The 18,218-nt window shown below is 38.3% G+C and overlaps 1 protein-coding gene across 6 annotated transcripts in view; it reads right to left on the reverse strand.

Annotated features, from left to right (window-relative positions):
* Positions 1-2,634: 2,634 nt before the first annotated feature.
* Positions 2,635-18,218, reverse strand: part of LOC102980498 (recombining binding protein suppressor of hairless) — a 131,793-nt gene continuing 116,209 nt past the window's right edge. For 5 of the 6 annotated variants that reach the window (XM_024119303.2, XM_055086118.1, XM_028492082.2 and 2 more), the window contains exons 6-11: positions 15,168-15,305; positions 14,900-15,012; positions 8,736-8,876; positions 7,513-7,668; positions 7,041-7,144; positions 2,635-6,884 (exon numbers count right to left, since the gene is read on the reverse strand). In XM_024119303.2, coding sequence (XP_023975071.1) covers positions 6,569-6,884; positions 7,041-7,144; positions 7,513-7,668; positions 8,736-8,876; positions 14,900-15,012; positions 15,168-15,305 — 968 coding nt within the window. In that variant the 3' untranslated portion in view covers positions 2,635-6,568. The remainder of the gene's footprint in view (positions 6,885-7,040; positions 7,145-7,512; positions 7,669-8,735; positions 8,877-14,899; positions 15,013-15,167; positions 15,306-18,218) is intronic. The other variant, XM_024119306.3, reaches the window with a different exon arrangement.

The following is an 18,218-nucleotide window of genomic DNA, read 5'->3' on the forward strand; positions in this document are numbered from 1 at the left end:
GCGCGTCCGGAGCCTGTGCTCCGCAAAGGGGGAGGCCGCAGCCGTGAGAGGTCCGCGTACAGCAAAAAAAAAAAAAAAAAAAAAGAACAGCTGCCAAAGACGGCTCAAGAGGCTGCTGGGAATGACCTCATCACACTCTTTACTCCTTTATATGAAGAAGATGGGGTGGGGGCAGCATTCTGGATTGAGAGTTTGGGATTTCAGCACCAGTGGAAATGATCGACCAGGCAGAGGTGCCAGAAATGATGGACGTGCATGTTGACTGTACTCAATGAGCAGGGTAGTAGAATACAAGGTGAAAAGCAGGGACTACAATCAATCATGCCAGAAAGAACCTGATACGCACCTAAACCTCATACTTACCTTTTAAAAAACTTGTCACAGAATTCCACATTTTAAAGTGCTACTTGCGAGATTTCTCTAGGTCCTGTTGGGATAAGTTCCTGGACTTGGCCCTATTCAGAACTGGCTGGGAGCAATAGGACATGGAGATCAAGCCGGGGTGGATGGGGCCTGAAAACTTCACCTTTCCTTTGGAATTCTACATAGAAGAGGACCAGGAGGAGCTCCTCTTTGGCCACCTGGACTCGGACCTGGCCCGCGTCGAGGCACACAGCCGGACCCTCATCCAGCTGGAGACACGCCTCATGGCCACAAGCCTGACGCGCGTCCTCGTGTGGGGCTGGTTGAGTTGAGGCAGTGGCTGTTCCTCATGATCTGGAGACTTGGGACTGGGACCCCCAAAGCCAGGCTGGAGGACGCGAGATGCTGCGGCTGGTGTGGAGCCAGCCCGTGACCACGAACCACCTGGCCGAGCCCCCAACCCCGTCCATCGTGCGGGACCCGCCCGGCCTGTTTTCATCCCACAGGAAAAGGGAGCACCATCCCTGTTCGGCCTTCTCAGGCTTGCCCTTACCGCATGCTTGGTTCTAGATGCCTTTAGATTTCACTGTGTCAGTAAAAGGATATTGCTCTCCCCTGGGCAGTCGAGACTTGAGCGGAGTTTTGGCTCGGGCATATGGGTAAAAAGACCTGAAGGGCACGACACGAGACTGCATTTGCGGCCCAGTCTTGTCCCTCAAAGGCCTAAGTCCCCCGGGTGTAAGAAAGTGGTCCACCAGCAAAGATCCAGTAAAACAAGTGGCCCAATGGGAAAAAATAATAAGAATAAAAATTTAAAAACTAAAGCGCTGCTTCCGCAAAGCAAGACATTCTATAAATTCCATTATAAAACAACCTAGCTGTGTTCATCATGAATGTTTCTTGTTATAGAGTTAAAACCTTGTTCCTCTTCTGTATTAGATAATACTTACCTGCCTTTTCTTTAAACCAAGATGAGTCATGATTTCTTACATATGTGTGCATGACATCTTACACTATTTATTGAACACCTGCGTGCCAGGCACGCAAAAAACCTTACCCTTAACACCAAGAACTGTGTATAACTGTCCAGTCTTGCAGGTCCTAAGGGAGATGTGGCACCAGTTCTATCCCCCAGCCGCAAGCTTTAGGGTCTAACCTGTAGGTCAAGATGAAGCACCTCATTTGTACTTTACATACATCAACTTAATTTGTTGTCCTCATTGCTGTCTAGCACTAAACTAGGGTTTTTCAGGGGTTTTTGTACTGTATCTTTCTAGATTTTTGTTTGTATAAGGAGAGGACTTGCTTCTGTGATCCCTCACCACTAGCACCTGATGTAGCTTGCCCTCTGCATGTTTTTAACTGGCAACCATCTACGGGTTCAAGGACAAAAAATATACACATATATACACTTAATGGACCTTTCATTAGGTTGCTTAGAAAGTGATCATATACTATTTATAACAAGGGGTAGAAACATATTATTCCCATCTAAATTCTAAACCAAGAAGCTATTACCCAATCTATACATAGACTGGGAGTTTGGAACTGACATGCACACACAGCTATATTTAAAATAGATAACCAACAAAGACCTACTGTAAAATAAATAAATTGTTTTTTTAAAAAAGAAGCTATTACCAATCCTACCCATTAAAGCCTCACAACTCAAATTCCAACTATATTGTTTCTAAATTATTTAACAATCACTATTTTTAGATGTATTTAGCAAAAATCCTGCTAACTTCGCTTATATTTTTTTCTTTTGGGGGAGGTCAGATAAATGAACTTGTTATGATTGAAAAACTACGTAACAACTTCCCCCCTTTACTTTCTGTTTCCCTATTAAACAAAGTACGCTTTCGCTCCAACGAGGAGCTCCCACCAAAAAGGAAAAAACATTCTATGTTCTTTCATACACCAAACCAAATGACAACCTTACACTGGAAAAGCAAGCTACTGTTAAATAATGCTCTCCAATTTTGTTGAGATTAGCTCGAAAAGTTCCTGAATTGAGAGAAAACCCTTGAGTGGCGAAGCCCATTTCCCCGTGAAGCAGGAAGAACCACCCCCCGCAAAAAAAAACTTTCTCTTTTTAAAGCACTGTGTACTTTAAAACATTAAAAAAAAAAATCAGCACAGCCATCACTTTGATGTGATGTAGATTAGATAGCAAGACTGTAAATATACCAACTGTAATATGGAATTTAATTTTATCTCTATGAAGTATTCTGAAATCCAAGACGATAATACATGCATCAGGCACATCCAACAGAAGACTTTTACAATGGTTTACATTTCCTTTTTATTTATTTCTTGAAACTGCCCATATTGCAGGTTTCTCATGGATGAAATATGGAACTGAGCAGATTCTTTTTTCTACAAAATTATGGTATAAACTTGCTCAATTTTCTATCTTATTGCTAATAAACCTTACAGGTGCACAGTTTGTAAAATAAACCCCTTAAGGACTGAATGCGTAAGAGCATGCTGCAAGGTACAAGAAATAAGCTAAAAATGAGCATATAAACCTACATCTGGACCAACACAGTACTGAATGCTGGCAAACATTTATCACAACACATGGAAAAATTAATAAAAGGAAATACAGTTCAGTCCTGAAAGGGTTAAATAGAAACCCTAATATATTATTGTTTCTAACCATCATCCCACATTACAGTGCTTGAAAACAAAGTCGAAAGTCTGGCACAGAAAATTACACACATTTGTTCAGTACTCATCAGAAACACAGCTGCTTTTGAAATCAAAAATAAGTAACTTGGTTAATAATTGAATAACATTTTGTTTCAAAAAGGAACCCCCCCCCACCCCTTGCATGGATTATCTGATTAAACATGACTAGTTAGTTTAGTTCTTAAAAACTGTGTTGGAAATTGAGGGCACAGATGGTACTAGTTTCATTAAAAAAAAAACAAAAACAAAAAACTAACCAGTTACAACTGCAAATAAGTCTGTGCAGTATGAGTGACAAATAATTCACTAATTAATACATTTATGAGGATGCCTTTAGTTGCCACAGTTTAAGAAAAGTCAGCAGCAGGGTAAATTTTATACTAGTGTTCAACTCTGAAATCATTCAAAATAAAAAGGGCATTTTATATTTATAGCCTTTAGCTTGCCATCCCAATTTATGTGATCAAATTCAACAGAACTAATAAAAACATATTGGATAACAAACAGACTCAGCTTCTATGCATATTTTCAGAAACTGCATAGAATCATAAGAGCACAGGCTACACTTCTAATACAGAACTTAAAAAAAAAAAAAAAAAGCTTGAATGTACTATACTTTAACTGAAGTGGTTACCATTCTGAGAGTCTTTATAAGGGAAAATGACCAGCATCTCTAACAATGCCACCACTGGAGGAGGGGCCATGTTCTACCATAACCAGAGGACAAGGCTCCTGTAAATTAAACACTGAAAATAATTCACAAAAAATTTTTTAATCAGCTGACAAAAGAACTACTAGTAAACAATAAGCCACAACAGACAAATCACTTCAGTCTTTAGTTTGTGGTATGTAGAATGTCATAAAATAGTGGGGGGAGAATGCCTGTATAAGTATATTCTTGGACTTTTCAAAAAAAAAAAAAAAGAGGAAAAGGGTTTACAGTCTAATATTTCAATTATCTTATTAAAATAAACAAAGAGCCAAAATCAGATATAGTTAAACAGTAAAAAAGCAAAAGTTCATTTTAATAAAGCCATAAACTTGAAAAAATTATTTTGAGTTGCAATGCTGGGTAGGAATAGTTTGTTCTTCAAAAGCATCTCATCTGTTATCAGTTAATTTAATATAATTTGGTAACTAAGTACTAAACCTGGGAAGTGGAGGAAACTTGTGGCCCATTCAAAGTAAGGCAGCACTGAAAACATTTCGGCGCTCTGAACAAAAAGCACTGTGTAAAGACTACTTCCAGACTCAACAGAGAGAAGAATAAATACTACTCAGAAATGAGCAAGTTTGCAAGAAAAAGCCAGTAAACAGTTAAAACAAAGAAAGATAAGGCCACAATGAATTCTGCCCTTGGTCACTGAAACAGATTTAAAGTGTGAGGCAGGATTAGCTTACAAGAGAAGCTAGTGACGGGAGCAGACTTAAAGAGAGAAAGGCTATATATATAGTATAATGCAGCCTGTGAGTAATTAAAAAGGCTTGCAGTAAAGAGAAGACCACAATAACTTTTATTTAACCACTAACATGTTTTACAAATGACTTCCCCCTTGAAAACTGAGGAAATAGTGATGTAAAGATGTTAGGAATTGTATTTACAATGGCAGAGTCTGAGCAAAAGAATGAGTAATGAAGATATCAAAGCTGGCGGGGAGGGGAGTGGGGGGAAGCTACTAACAATGATGTTTTAAAAAGTCTACCGACGGAAACTTTTCAAAATAGCCCAGGACACCAGAAAGACAATTTGTGTATGGAAAATGCAGGAAGTTACAGTTTTGCATTCTTAAGGTACTTGTGGCTCCTGTTTTATGGGACAGTAAAAGCTTACCACAATCTAGAGGTAGTTTTTACTCAAAGAAAGATGACTGTATTACTAGACCATGTCCTGTAACATCACACACATAGTTCCTGTAGAAAACGTAGCCCAATGAGTCTGCTGCAATTTCTAAGACACCGAACACAGGCGTGCCCAAAGTGCAGGAACAAAACCAACGTGAAACCGGTGAGCCCAGCACACACAGCCAGCACACAACCCCGAATGCAGCCAAATCTTAACTGAATGGAGAAGAAATGCTTTCCGAGTAGGAAACATTTGTGAAGATGCTCAGTACTGGGGAAGAGAAAACAAAAAAAGGCAGGGAGAGAAATGGAAAGATAAAGTACATTTGCATTTTTATAATTTTACAGCTATCTGTTCCTAAAGTACTGTCTTCCAGCTAGTTTAGTTGGTCATCTAGTAAAAGCATCTTGTTTCAAGGTTACAATGATGTTTTGGCCTAGGCTACCCCCCGCAAAAAAAAGTAAGTAAAAACACGCTTTTGCTGAGATTTTCCTCATTATACAATAAGGGCACCATCTACCAACTGGTAGCAAATACTTCTGATGATATTTTTTTGTCATATGCCAACAAGGCAGAAAAACTTACCCTGCTGAACGAAATCACTGGGAATATTTTAGCTTCAAAATAAAATGTTTAACTTACACATAATACAAGTTATGTACAAGATTAGGAGGAGGGAAAACCTGAACAAATCCTGGACCACGTAGATACATTTCTGCACAGGAAAAGGGAAGGGAACACTGTAAAAACCAACATGTTCCACGCCATTAACTCATTAATGACTAAATGGCCACATTTAATTCCAGGTAAATGTTAGAACCTCTTGGATTACAACTATAAATACATTTTTTTTTAAAAAAGGAACACAGAAATAACTATCAACAGTGTCTGAGAATAGAGACTAAGTCAACGTACGTTGCATGTATTGCAGGCAAGGCAGAGGCATTTTTTTTTAAAGCTTTTGCACAGACTTCAAATAATCTTAAAAGAAATATGCAGGCCTTTACAAGATTTGACTTGCTGAAATCAAAACACCTTCCACTCATGAAAAGTCATAAGACTTCAGCTTTTAAAGAAAATTATAAAATAAAAAGAACAGTTCCAGCCTTAGACCAAAAAGACCTGGAGGAGTATGGTAATTAGATTAAACAAGCATGGTCAGGCTTGGAACCTGAATGTACTTAAGAGCAAAAGCTCAAAGGGGGTGGGGAGGAGAACAACCTATTTGGTAACAAAGGTGTACTATATATACTGTGATATAAAAAAGGTATGGTGAAAATGTACCTTTTACTAAAGCTTATACAAGTTCCTTGGTCCATAAAAACTATGTTAGATTTTCGTCTTCTAGTTTGATTACCTTTTACTCCAGCCACATCTCTATTTCTTGCCCATTTAAACAAAACCAAACAAAAACCAACCAAGCAAAAATAACAGCTGAAAAAAATAAATTTCCAAAAGTTTGCACATTTTGATGTTTTTTTTTGTTTGTTTTACTGTGGCTTCTGCACTTCAAATCAGCACTTGCAGGTAATGGGGTTTTTGAATAGTATCACCGGGTATGAAAAGTTTTCCCAAGAAAGCACAAAAGATTGTTCATTTTTTTCTTTCTTTTTTTGTCAACATTTTGCAGCACTCAAGTCAGTGTAAGTCCTAGCAAAAAGACGGTAGTTAGGACACAACTGTTGCTGTAGATGATGTGACATTGGTTGAATTTGTGCTGACATTTGTGTAACTCCCCTCGCTGTTTGTGTTTGACTCATTAGGGGGCACTTGGCTGGAGTTGGCTCGAAGGATTGCTCCCGCCGCACTGCAATGTGGCCGTGGCCCTGGTTCTGGGGTGTAGGTAAAGGTAAGGCTGGTGGAATAAATGATTCCATCATTACGGACCAAAGTTACTGGAACCTGGACTGGCTGCCGGACCCATCTCCAACCTTCTCGGAATGCAGAAATGTCTGGGACAACACAGAGCATACTCTCTCCACATCTGAGGAGGAAATAGGAATCACTTAAAAGCACAGAAAATTTTAGAACTGAAACTTAAAACAAGGTTGCTTAAAGGACAACCAATATCAGGAAAGAGTCTCATATACCCACACCCCCATCAAAAACTCTGGATGATGTAAAAAATTATATTAAGTACCTGTACATAGTTTCAGCTTCTACATCCCCAAACCACACTCGTAAATTTGGAGTGAAATTCTGTCCTGTAAGTTCAAGCATTGCTACATCCCCACCGCCATTCAACTGCAATTCACAGAAAATCAGAACAACGTTGAGAAAACTTTTCATTTTTCATTAAAGTACAGTTTCTCATTCAACTATCATGTGCAAAAAAATGAATAAAATGCTTCCTTTAAATGACATGATTATAAAGACAAAGTGAACTAAAAATATCTCAAGATAATATACAAACTGATTTACATTTAAATTTTCTTGCATAAAATTATGTTCCTCTCATTTTTTTTTTTTTTTAAATCAACAAATGATGTGTAATGACACCTCCAAATCACAAGATTTGGAGAAAAATCAAATTTATTGTGAAATAAAGTTATGCCATGTCATAGCTGAGAGCAGTTGCAAAGAGCTAAAAGTCAACTTGTAAGTGGTCTCACCTGAAGACTTTCTACAACAGGCACCGGTGTGACTGGGGCAAGGACAGGGCCCATCCCCTCATAAAATGTATACTCTGCCTTATCCGTACTAATGATTGTCCAGGAAGCGCCATCATTTATCATCTCTTTATTTGGTTCTTTTGGGCATGGAGTGGCCTTATGAAAAAAATGGTTAGAAATTGAGTTTTATATACACTGCAGTATAAGACACTTTAACAAAGTAACACTCAAAGACTGGCATTAACATGAAGAGAATTTAGTACAAATTTATAAACTTCCCAAGCACGATGCTTTGCCAATCCCTAAACAAACAGAATATTAACATGGAAACCTCACATATGGCAGGTTTTATTTTAATACAAAATATTTCAGGAACATACTAAAAACTAATAATACCTTCAGAATAACCATTTAAGTAAGAGTATACCAGTACCTGTATAATTTCTTTAATAAAAGATCAGTATCTGGGATGTAAATAGCTGTTTAAAACTCTTTAGGGATCCCTGAGAGAGAGAGAATGGGAGCCCCCTCCTGCTCAGAGAACAGCTAGAAACTTACATACTTTCAGCTGGAAGGAACCAAGATGTTGACTGACAATCCCTTACCCCCTACCTCGAAACACCAAGGCCAGATCTTCAGTGCTGGGTTGAGGAGACTGGCTGTGTGTGGCCATCTCTCTAGAAAGTCTCCAGATGTTCAGAAATGAGTTTCATGTGAAAGTATAACTATTCTATTAAATCATCTGTTCATGTCATAAATGTCCTCATGAAAGCCTTCTGAGTAAATATAGTTAAAAATTAGCTTTTGAAATGTGTCATCATTACTGTCTTAGAAAACCCCAATATAAATCTGATGAGAATTACGAACGCTCCTCCAAAATAGGCATGCATCATATACAATGTTGTCTGCACATAATTTCAGGTGATTTACTGAATACCAACATCTACTTTTGGATAATCTGAGGGGCTCTTTGTTCCTCAGAACTAGATGTTAACTGCTTCTCTTAGAACATTTTCATAGTTTTGAGTTCTTCCTTGGCGTAGGATGACCGCTATATCCGAGGAACATGTGGGCTAAGGACCCTTGTTCTTGAGATAAATATCTGAACACACAGCTTCATGTATTTGGATACAATTAACATTAAGTGAGAGTTTCATGTTTCTAAATGCTGCTAACCTAATAGTTTGCATATTTTAGATTTTACCAGTAATTTAAAAACATACCTGAAACTGAATTATTCTTTCTTGAGAAAGGCACAAGTACATTCTTTCTGTATCCTTAAGGTAAAATGCACATTTATGGAGCTGTGACACAGGATCATCTGCATCCAGTAATGCGGTCTGCTTATCAACTTTCCTAATTATCTGTATTTCAACAATTAAAAAAGAAAAGATCATCACATACGGAGTTTTCATTTCGTACACTGTCAAGAGTACACAGAAAGAATCTGCTATATAATAATACATCACAGGTATGTGTCACATACCTACATACACAAAAGAATTTACAAACAATAAAGCTAGGTATAAGAATATTTTAGATTGCAAGCATGTTAAGAATGTAGAGATGTTACTTTTTTCCTTGAACTCCTAAAAAAAATAGGGCAGACTAGCACCTGTTTTCTAGATCAGTGGTTTTCAAACTTTAATGTCCATACAAATCATCTGGGGTTCCTGTTAAACACACATCTGTTCTGATTCCACAGATCACATACGGGGCCTGATATTCTACATTCTAGCAAATTTTCAGCTGATGTTAATCCTGACCTTTCCAATAATATACAACGACAAATATTCCAACATCAAAGGGGAAATTATCTCTGAAGGCCACTATGGGTGTGCTAGTAGGTACTTAAGTCCAGTATCATACTTATATGTTGTTTTAATTTTAACCTAAAAGAGGTTGTCATTTTGCAGATTAGGAAACAGGCTCAGAGGTCAGGTTAAGGTCCTCAAAATCACTTGGTTAGTAGCTGAAGGACCAGAATATGATTCCAAGGCAGGCTGCCCGTCCAGCCTGAACTCTTTCCATTACACACTATGACCTTATAATCCAAATATTCCACAAAACACATATGGATATCTGAAAGATAATCCTATCAAACCTTAGATGTTACTTATCACATGGAAGGTAATCACTAAGTGTTTGAGGACGATGAAAATCACTCCCAACAGCATTACAAACATGTTAGAACTATTTCTCATCTAAAATCAGAAGAAACCCCTTCCTTGACTACACATCCCTGTCCTTCCCTCTCACCATCCTGTTTCTCTGCTCTCCTTTACAGCAAAACTCCTCTTCCTCACCACCCCAGCTCCTGAAATCTCTCCAGCCTTTTGTCTCAAAATTGCTCTTGGTGAGGCCACTAAGGACTTCAAGACAGTTGAATCCCATGAGCACTTCTCTGTCCTCATCTTGTTAGCTTTCTCAGAGGCATCCGACCCACACATTCTTCCTTTGGGGATACACCTGCTCTAACCGGCCTTTAGTCTCCAGAGCCGAGTCCCCAGATCTCTTCTCCTCTATACTTTCTACACTATTTAGAAGTTGGCAACTCGTAAATTTGTATTTCCAGCCACAGCCTTTCGCAGGCACTCAACGTGTATATTTAACTACCTATTCAACAGTTACACTGAAAATGTCTATTAATAGGCATCTCAATCTTAATCAAAAACAGAATTTTTTATTTCTTCCTAAATGTGATCCTCCCTCAACTCATATCTCAATAAATGACACCACGTTCACTCAATCCTAAAACCGTGGAGTCATCCTTGACTCCTTGCTTTCTCTTACACCCAAACTGTCAACAAATTCTGTTAGGTCTACCTTCAAACAAATCGGTCACCTCTCATCACCTTACCAGTACCATCCTAGTCTAAGGTACCATCATCAATTTCTTGCCCGAATTTTGACAAAAGCCCAACCACCTTTCTCTTTGTTTCCACAGCTATGTCCCTATGCTCTCTTATCCACAAAGCAGCCAGAATTATTCTTTCAAACATAAACCAGCCATCATTCCCTGTTTAAAACTTTCCAGTGGGGACTTCCCTGGTGGAGCAGTAGTTAAGAATCCGACTGCCAATGCAGAGGACATGGGTTTGATCCCTAGCCCAGGAAGATGCCACATGCCACGGAGCAACTAAGCCCGTGTGCCACAACTACTGAGCCTGTGCTCTAGAGCCCACGAGCCAAAACTACTGAAGCCCACACACCACAACTACAGAGCCCATGCACTGCAACTACTGAAGCCCACGCACTCTAGGGCCTGTGTGCCTCAACTACTGAGCCCGCGTGCCGCAACTACTGAAGCCCACGCACCTAGAGCCCGTGCTCCACAACAAGAGAAGCCACCACAATGAGAAGCCCGTGCACCACAATGAAGAGTAGCCTCCACTCGCTCCAACTAGAGAAAAGCCCGCGCACAGCAACGAAGACCCAATGCAGCCAAAAAAACAAACAAAAGAAAAACCATAACACACAAACCCCTCCAGTGGCCTCCTATCTTACATAGATAACAGAAAGGGACTTGACAAGATGTTGCCCATGGCTAACCTTGCAGAATCATTTCCTGGCATTCCCCCACCACCACCCCGACTTGGCTCTAGCTACAATGGCTTCCTTGCTAGTCCTCACACATTCCTGTCTTAAGTTCTTTTTGCCCTCATTCTGTCAGCCTGAAATGCTCCTCACCCAGTTTCTGTTTTCCCAACTTCATTCTGGTCTCTGTTCAAATAGCCCCACTTCAAAAAGACTTCTCTGACCACTCTAAGCACTCCCATCTCCCTATCCCTTTATCCTGCTTTAATGTCTTATCACTTACATTAACCTTTTAATACATCATATGGGCATTTCTTTATCTGGTTTTTGTCGACCTCCCTTCCAAAATGTAAGCTCCGGGCTTCCCTGGTGGCGCAGTAGTTAAGAATCTGCCTGCCAATGCAGGGGACACAGGTTTGAGCCCTGGTCCGGGAAGATCCCGCATGCCGCGAAGCAACTAAGCCCGTGCATCACAACTACTGAGCCTGTGCTCTAGAGCCTGTGTGCCACAACTACTGAGCCTGCATGCCACAACTACTGAAGCCCACGTGCCTAGAGCCTGTGCTCTGCCACAAGAGAAGCCACCACAATGAGAAGCCTGCTCACCGCAACTAGAGAATGCCCACACGTAGCAACAAAGACCCAATGTGGCCAAAAATAAAAAATAAAATAAAATAAATAATTTTTTTTTAAAAATGCAAGCTCCAAAAGGAAAGAGAATCTACCTTGTTCACCAATGTATCTTCAGCATCTAGACAGTGCCTGGCCCATGGGTTCAGGGCTATTTATAGAATGCACGTATGCATGTAGGACTGTAATACTTTGCTCCACAATGAACATCCTTAACAGTAGCTACTCACAGGATATCGTGAGAACTAAATGAATCAATATATGTAAAAGTGCTCAGAACAGTGTTATTAATATTATGCATTATTGGGTTTTTATTACTTGATTCACACCTGACCTATTCCAAGATGATTTTTCTTTACTTAAGCCACAACTATTAAAAATCCCAATCTTTTAAAGTCAACATTCTTCACATTTACACATTTTTAGCTCTGCAGTTTATTAGTCAGAATATTTGTCATTCTACTCACATCACCACTAATTTTTGAGTTTAAAGGGAGACACTACACTTTCAGCAATTACAGGTTCTAAGATATTCTGTGAGACTAATTAAACTCAAGCAAAATGTTTCCATTCAATGCTAGTCTTAAAGGTGTATTTAAATTCAATGATGTTTGGATTTTAGGGAAATAAGTGAATTTTGAATGATGTAAGTTTAAAGCTTACTGTAAGTCTACCACACTCACCTATGACTTCACCACATAAGAGTCAACATTTGCCTATGACACTGTCATTTCTGTAATCCACTGTTTCTCCACTACCAAGTAATAATAAGCATATTGAGAACATGGGCCATGTTTGGTTCAATTTTATTTCCCATAATAGTACTCTGGACATAGACACTGCTGAATGATCTAGTCTCACCAATAAAAAAACCAAAGATGTCCCCTATTATTTGGTATCAAACTTGCCGTGATCATTTCTAATTATTAAGAATAGGAAAGAAATCTGAGAAACCAGATAGTACGAATGTTCTAACAAGCTATGTGTGATGAATTCTACATTCATAAAACACCAGAGGTTACTCCAACCAGTTCTCTCTCTTCTATGCTGGCTTTGTAGGTTACTGGTACAGTATTTTCCATATTTCTGAGGTAAACAGGATATAGCTCTTAAGGACAGAAAACATATCTTATTCATATTTCTAGACTATACCTGGTAAATGCCCAGGCTGAATTCATGTCGCTGATTAGTTTACCTAACGGATTTTAGATGTCCCAAACCTCTGGGGCATCTGACAGCCTTGAGGAAGTAGGATAAATACTAACCAGTGTTTCTTGTTAGTTGGCTAGACCTACATAGACTGTGTCTGTTTTTAAAGTACCCTAAAAAACAGGATTTCTCACTAGGACATTCATCCCATTGAAACTTGGTCTTGGAGGGAGAGTGTTTTCCAAGCAAAGATCTCCAATAAGGCTAATATTCTAGGAAGCATAGCATGCAATGTTCAGATATTAAGACAGTGTCATCCTTCTTGAAAGCACATGAAAGCCTCCCCTGAAAAACATGTCTTTGTTGAAAACTGCACGTAAGTGGAGGTAAAGGAGGGCAGGAAGTAGTGCAGACCATATAAAGCCTAGCTATGACTCTGAGGAATCTAATTCCTCAGTCACACAATCTCTAGAAAGAGGTATTTATCAGTACATTGTTAACAATGGTACTGCAACTTTTCCTAAGGCATTCTCTGGATCAGGTTTTTTACTGCAACATTTTTAGAATCAGAGCCCCATACTTTCGTATGTTGAAAATATTCAATTAAAGATGATGTTCAAGGGCCTTCCCTTGTGGCGCAGTGGCTGAGAATCCGCCTGCCAATGAAGGGGACACGGGTTCGATCCCTGGTCCAGAAAGATCCCACGTGCCGCAAAGCAACTAAACCCGTGTGCCACAACTACTGAGCCTGTGCTCTAGAGCCCGTGAGCCACAACTACTGAGCCCATGTGCTGCAACTACTGAAGCCCGCGTGCCTAGAGCCCGTGCTCCATGATGAGAGAAGCCACTGCAATGAGAAGCCTGCTCCCTGCAACAAAGAGTAGCCCCCACTCACCGCAACCAGAGAAAGCCCGCGTGCAGCAGCCAAGACCCAACACAGCCAAAAATAAATAAATAAAATAAATAAATTTATTAAAAAAAAAAAAAAAGATGACCTTCAAGCAAGGCAGATGGGTACTTGACACGAAACTAAGCGAAAACACTATTTTAAGATTTGAGTCTGTCTTCTAAGTGGCCCATATATAAGCTGTTGCTGATCAGAGGCATAGGCCTCTGAATAGCGATTCTATAGTACAAGCATTTAATACCAAAGCAAATAAACATTATCCTTGGAATACAGTGACACATAATGAATGAAAAGAGAAGAACTTGAGTAAATGTTGATTAAGCTTGTTTTTTGGTGTGTCTTTCTTTCTAATTTATACACCCTTCTTTCCCTACCTTTCCCCTTTTTATAATTTGCCTCAGGTTCAAGGTTTTGTAAATTTATATTACTATGTTTCACATATTTTGGCTTATGAAGTTGAAATGGGAAATAAAATCACCTTGTACAACCATGATACAGAAAAATATAACAAAACAAAAACAATAATATGATGCATTTACTTAGATAGTTATAGATCAACCCAGCTCCTGCTGAAATAGTCCCAGAAAATATCAGCCAATGAAATACTTCATCAAAGAGATACAAAGCATATTCAGGAAAGTAATACTAAAAGTTCTTCCATTCACTTAACCCCCTCCCCCAACCTGACCTTGAATCAAACTTACTCATAAACCCCCTCCATCTTTAATATACTAAATTGTGTTCTGTTTCAGAAAAGGAGGGGGAAGATGACAAAGGGTATATGAGGGGCTTTTGCTTCATTCTGCTAAGAAAAGCAGTTTTTTACAGTTTCAAAAAAGCCCCAAACACTATGCCTCTCTACCAGAGTAAGAAATACCAATTTTATTTAACTTTTAAATCCATCTTCCTTTGGGAGAATAAAATAATAAAAATTATGCTTATATTTTTAAAGAAATTTAAAATTCTATGCTTTTGAAAACTTGGTCCTGTGTTGGGATGCAGCAGGTAGCACAAAGAATGAATAATGTATCTACATTAGTTAAGAAAATAAATCCTAATGTAACTTTGTAGTGCCCTCTATTGAACATATCCAGATATACAACCAAAAAGGGAAAAGGCCACCAACATTTATTAGAAACAGTCATGAAGTCATTAAGGCCATACCAATCTTGGGAGTGCCATGCCAGTAACTGAACACACAAGTTTGACTGTTTGTCCATAATGGATGTATCCATCGCGGACTGTGAATTCTTCTCCTTCTGATTCATCGTCATCCACTGCAGTGCAATGGAAACAGATCAAATTATCGTCTTTTAGAACTTATTAATCTGCTTATAAAAATGACAAAACTTACTATATCTGTATGTCTTATTAGTAAAAAGAATTTAACAATTTCACATGACAAAAATCAAATGCATATTTTTATACTCACAGAGATGAATGTAAAATGCTCCCCACTGCTGAGAACTGGCATGGAAATTACCTCCTTCTACATGCAAGTATCTGGTACTAACTGTCTGGGATCGAAGTCGATTAAACAGAGCCACCTTTGTTCCTGAGGCAATGCATACTGCAAAGAAAACACAGCTCCTATTTATGTGAGTGGGGTTTGGGGGCGGGGCAACAGTGGAGAGCAAGAAGGGACCAGTACCCGGTGAATCAGGACTATCATTTAATAATTAATGGATTCTGCTAACCATTTTTTTTAACTCTCTAAGAAAATACAGATGATACCCCCCCCCAAAATCAAGGTAACTCTTCATCAATAATGTCAAGCTAAAGATATATAATACGTCCATAAAAATCTTTTTTAAATGAGAGTTACACAGTATGTTTAATGCGGTGCTGTTTATTAAAAGGAAGTTACTTTTAAAATAATAAGTGTCCAACAGTAGGAAATTGATTAAATAAATTATAATATCATTCACCTATTTGAATAATGTGTATTTAAACACACTGGTAAGAAAATATCTCCCTGATATATCACTGAATGGAAAGCATACTCTTTATACTGTGATTTCATTAGGTAAACATATACATTTTTATGTGACAGCATGTGTCTCCATGTGCTCACATCTATTTCTATGGAATACATTCATAGAGAGGGGTGTGGAAGGATGTTTACCAAAGTTGATGGCAACTGCCTCTGGATACTGTGATTTTACAGATTTTGTTTCCTTCTAAATACCTTAAAGTATAGCACTGCATGAAATTTCTTAAAAAAAACAACCACATCTATGTAAGCAAGAAAATATTCTGAAAATGAAATATGTTCTCTGCCATCAAGTAACTTAGAGTCAATAGAAATACAAAATTAAAGAGGTTAAATAAAATCCTGTAATTTGAATTGGAAACAGCCTAAATACATGACATCATACCTCCTGATGCAAGAACACTACATCGCTGTGAAGTAGGCTTGCCCTCCAGTAACAAACAACAAAAAAGAACCAAAGAACAACAACCTTAAATCTGATCAAGTTTCTAAATTTACTGACAAAGACTCTCTCCTTGACCAAACTTTAGACAGGCTCCTCTGAGCCCTTTTTCCACCGGGACTCTTCCTTGGGCCCTGGCATTGGCCTGCCTAGCCCGGTTATTGCCAAGAATCGTGCTAAACCATCCTCCCATCCTTGATATCTGATCATCTAGGCCTGTCTTCATAAAAATTCTGGTAAGCTAGTTTGTCAAGAATCCCCCTTCCCTTCATGTCTCTCTCCTCTTAGTAACTTTCCATCCACTGATCCCCTCAACTCTGTTCCTTGGCTATAAATCCCCACTTCTTGTTGTATTTGGAGTTGAGCTCAGTTCTTTACTGAAATCTCTTTTCCCTACTGCAACAGTAGTGAATAAAATCTGCTTCTAACCACCTTTAGTGTCCAACTCTGTTTCTCTGTGACACTACAATTTACAGAAAATACATTAAACTACACCAAGGAAATACAATTAGCAAATTCCAGTATGTGGAAATCTCTCATGGTCAACTGACTCAGTCTCTTGAATAAATAAACTACAAGAAGAGAGAGAGAAAGAGAGAGATGAAGAGAAAATCCACAGATTAAAAAAAGCTCAAGGACATGTCAACACAATATATAGAATAATATCTGGTGGATCTTATTTGAATTTTGATTCAACCAAAGGGCTAAAAAAAAAAACCCCCACATTTTAGATAATTTTAAATTTGAGCACTAGCTAGCTATTTAATGATACTAAGAAATTATTTCTTTTTATGGTTTTATGTTTATTTTTATGTGATCATGGTATTGTAATTATATTAGAAAACAAGAGACCCTATCTTTCAGAGATACACAGAAATATTTACAGATGATATAATGTCTTGGATTTGCATCAAACTAAAATGAGAGCAGAGGAAAGTGTGGGTGGGATAGGGTTACAGATGAAGATAAATCAAGACTGGCTTGAAGTTAAGATCACTGCTGCAAGTTAGAGGATGAACACAAGAGGTTTCATGTCATTATGCAACTGTCTACTATGTTTGAAAATTTCCATAATATAAAGTAAATGATGATAATAATGACTGAGCAGACTAAAGACCATCCACTATATAAAATCCCATTAAGTTCATAATAAAACAAAACAAAATAAAAACAAGCAAATAAACCAAAATCCTAAAACCTCACTGGTCACCTTCAAAGAATACTATTGTTATTCTGCAAATTAGTAAATAAGAACTTATCTTGGCTTTTCTCCATAGACTATACTTAAAGCAAACAGCTAACAAATGCAAAAGTTAAGAATAAAAGAATTAGAAAAATCAACATTTTGCAGCCCTTAATGAAATACTAGATTTAAGCAGCCATCATGAAGGGCTACGAAAATCATTAGGTTAAAGGTCACTGAGGAACTTTATGACTGGTGGATTAGACTAACAACAGCTCAAATTACTATAACCAATCTTAACATAACAAGAAGTGGGATAACCAGATATTACATGACTTCTGATCTGATAGAAATGAACATATATAGGATCAGCTAATTCTAAAATAAAAGTTTGACCAACAGATTGTAGAAAATATGAGAGACAGAGGAACACGTAATCAACCAGATCCAGAATATGGAAATTCCACAGGAAAAATGACCCAGTTTCAACAAATAAATAACACAGAAGGAAAAACAGGCTGGTGGAAAGAGAAGAAACTATTACAGATTAAAATGTATGAACCTTGTTTGGATCCAAGTTTGAACAATCCAATTGTTAAAAACAACAACAACACCACAACTGTAAAAAGATATTTCTGAGACAATGTGATAAATCTGCACACGGACTGGCCATTAGATGGCATTAACGAACTACCATCAACTGTTGTTGGGAATAATGATGTTTAAAAGAAAATTATCTGTTATCACTACTGCAGAAATGGTTGAAAGGATAGGATGTCTGAGATTTACATTAAAAAATTCCAGCAGGGGCTTCCCTGGTGGCGCAGCGGTTGCGCGTCCGCCTGCCGATGCAGGGGAATCGGGT

The sequence above is a fragment of the Physeter macrocephalus genome, chromosome 7, assembly GCF_002837175.3.
Source record: "Physeter macrocephalus isolate SW-GA chromosome 7, ASM283717v5, whole genome shotgun sequence".
Taxonomy (NCBI): Eukaryota; Metazoa; Chordata; class Mammalia; order Artiodactyla; family Physeteridae; genus Physeter; species Physeter macrocephalus.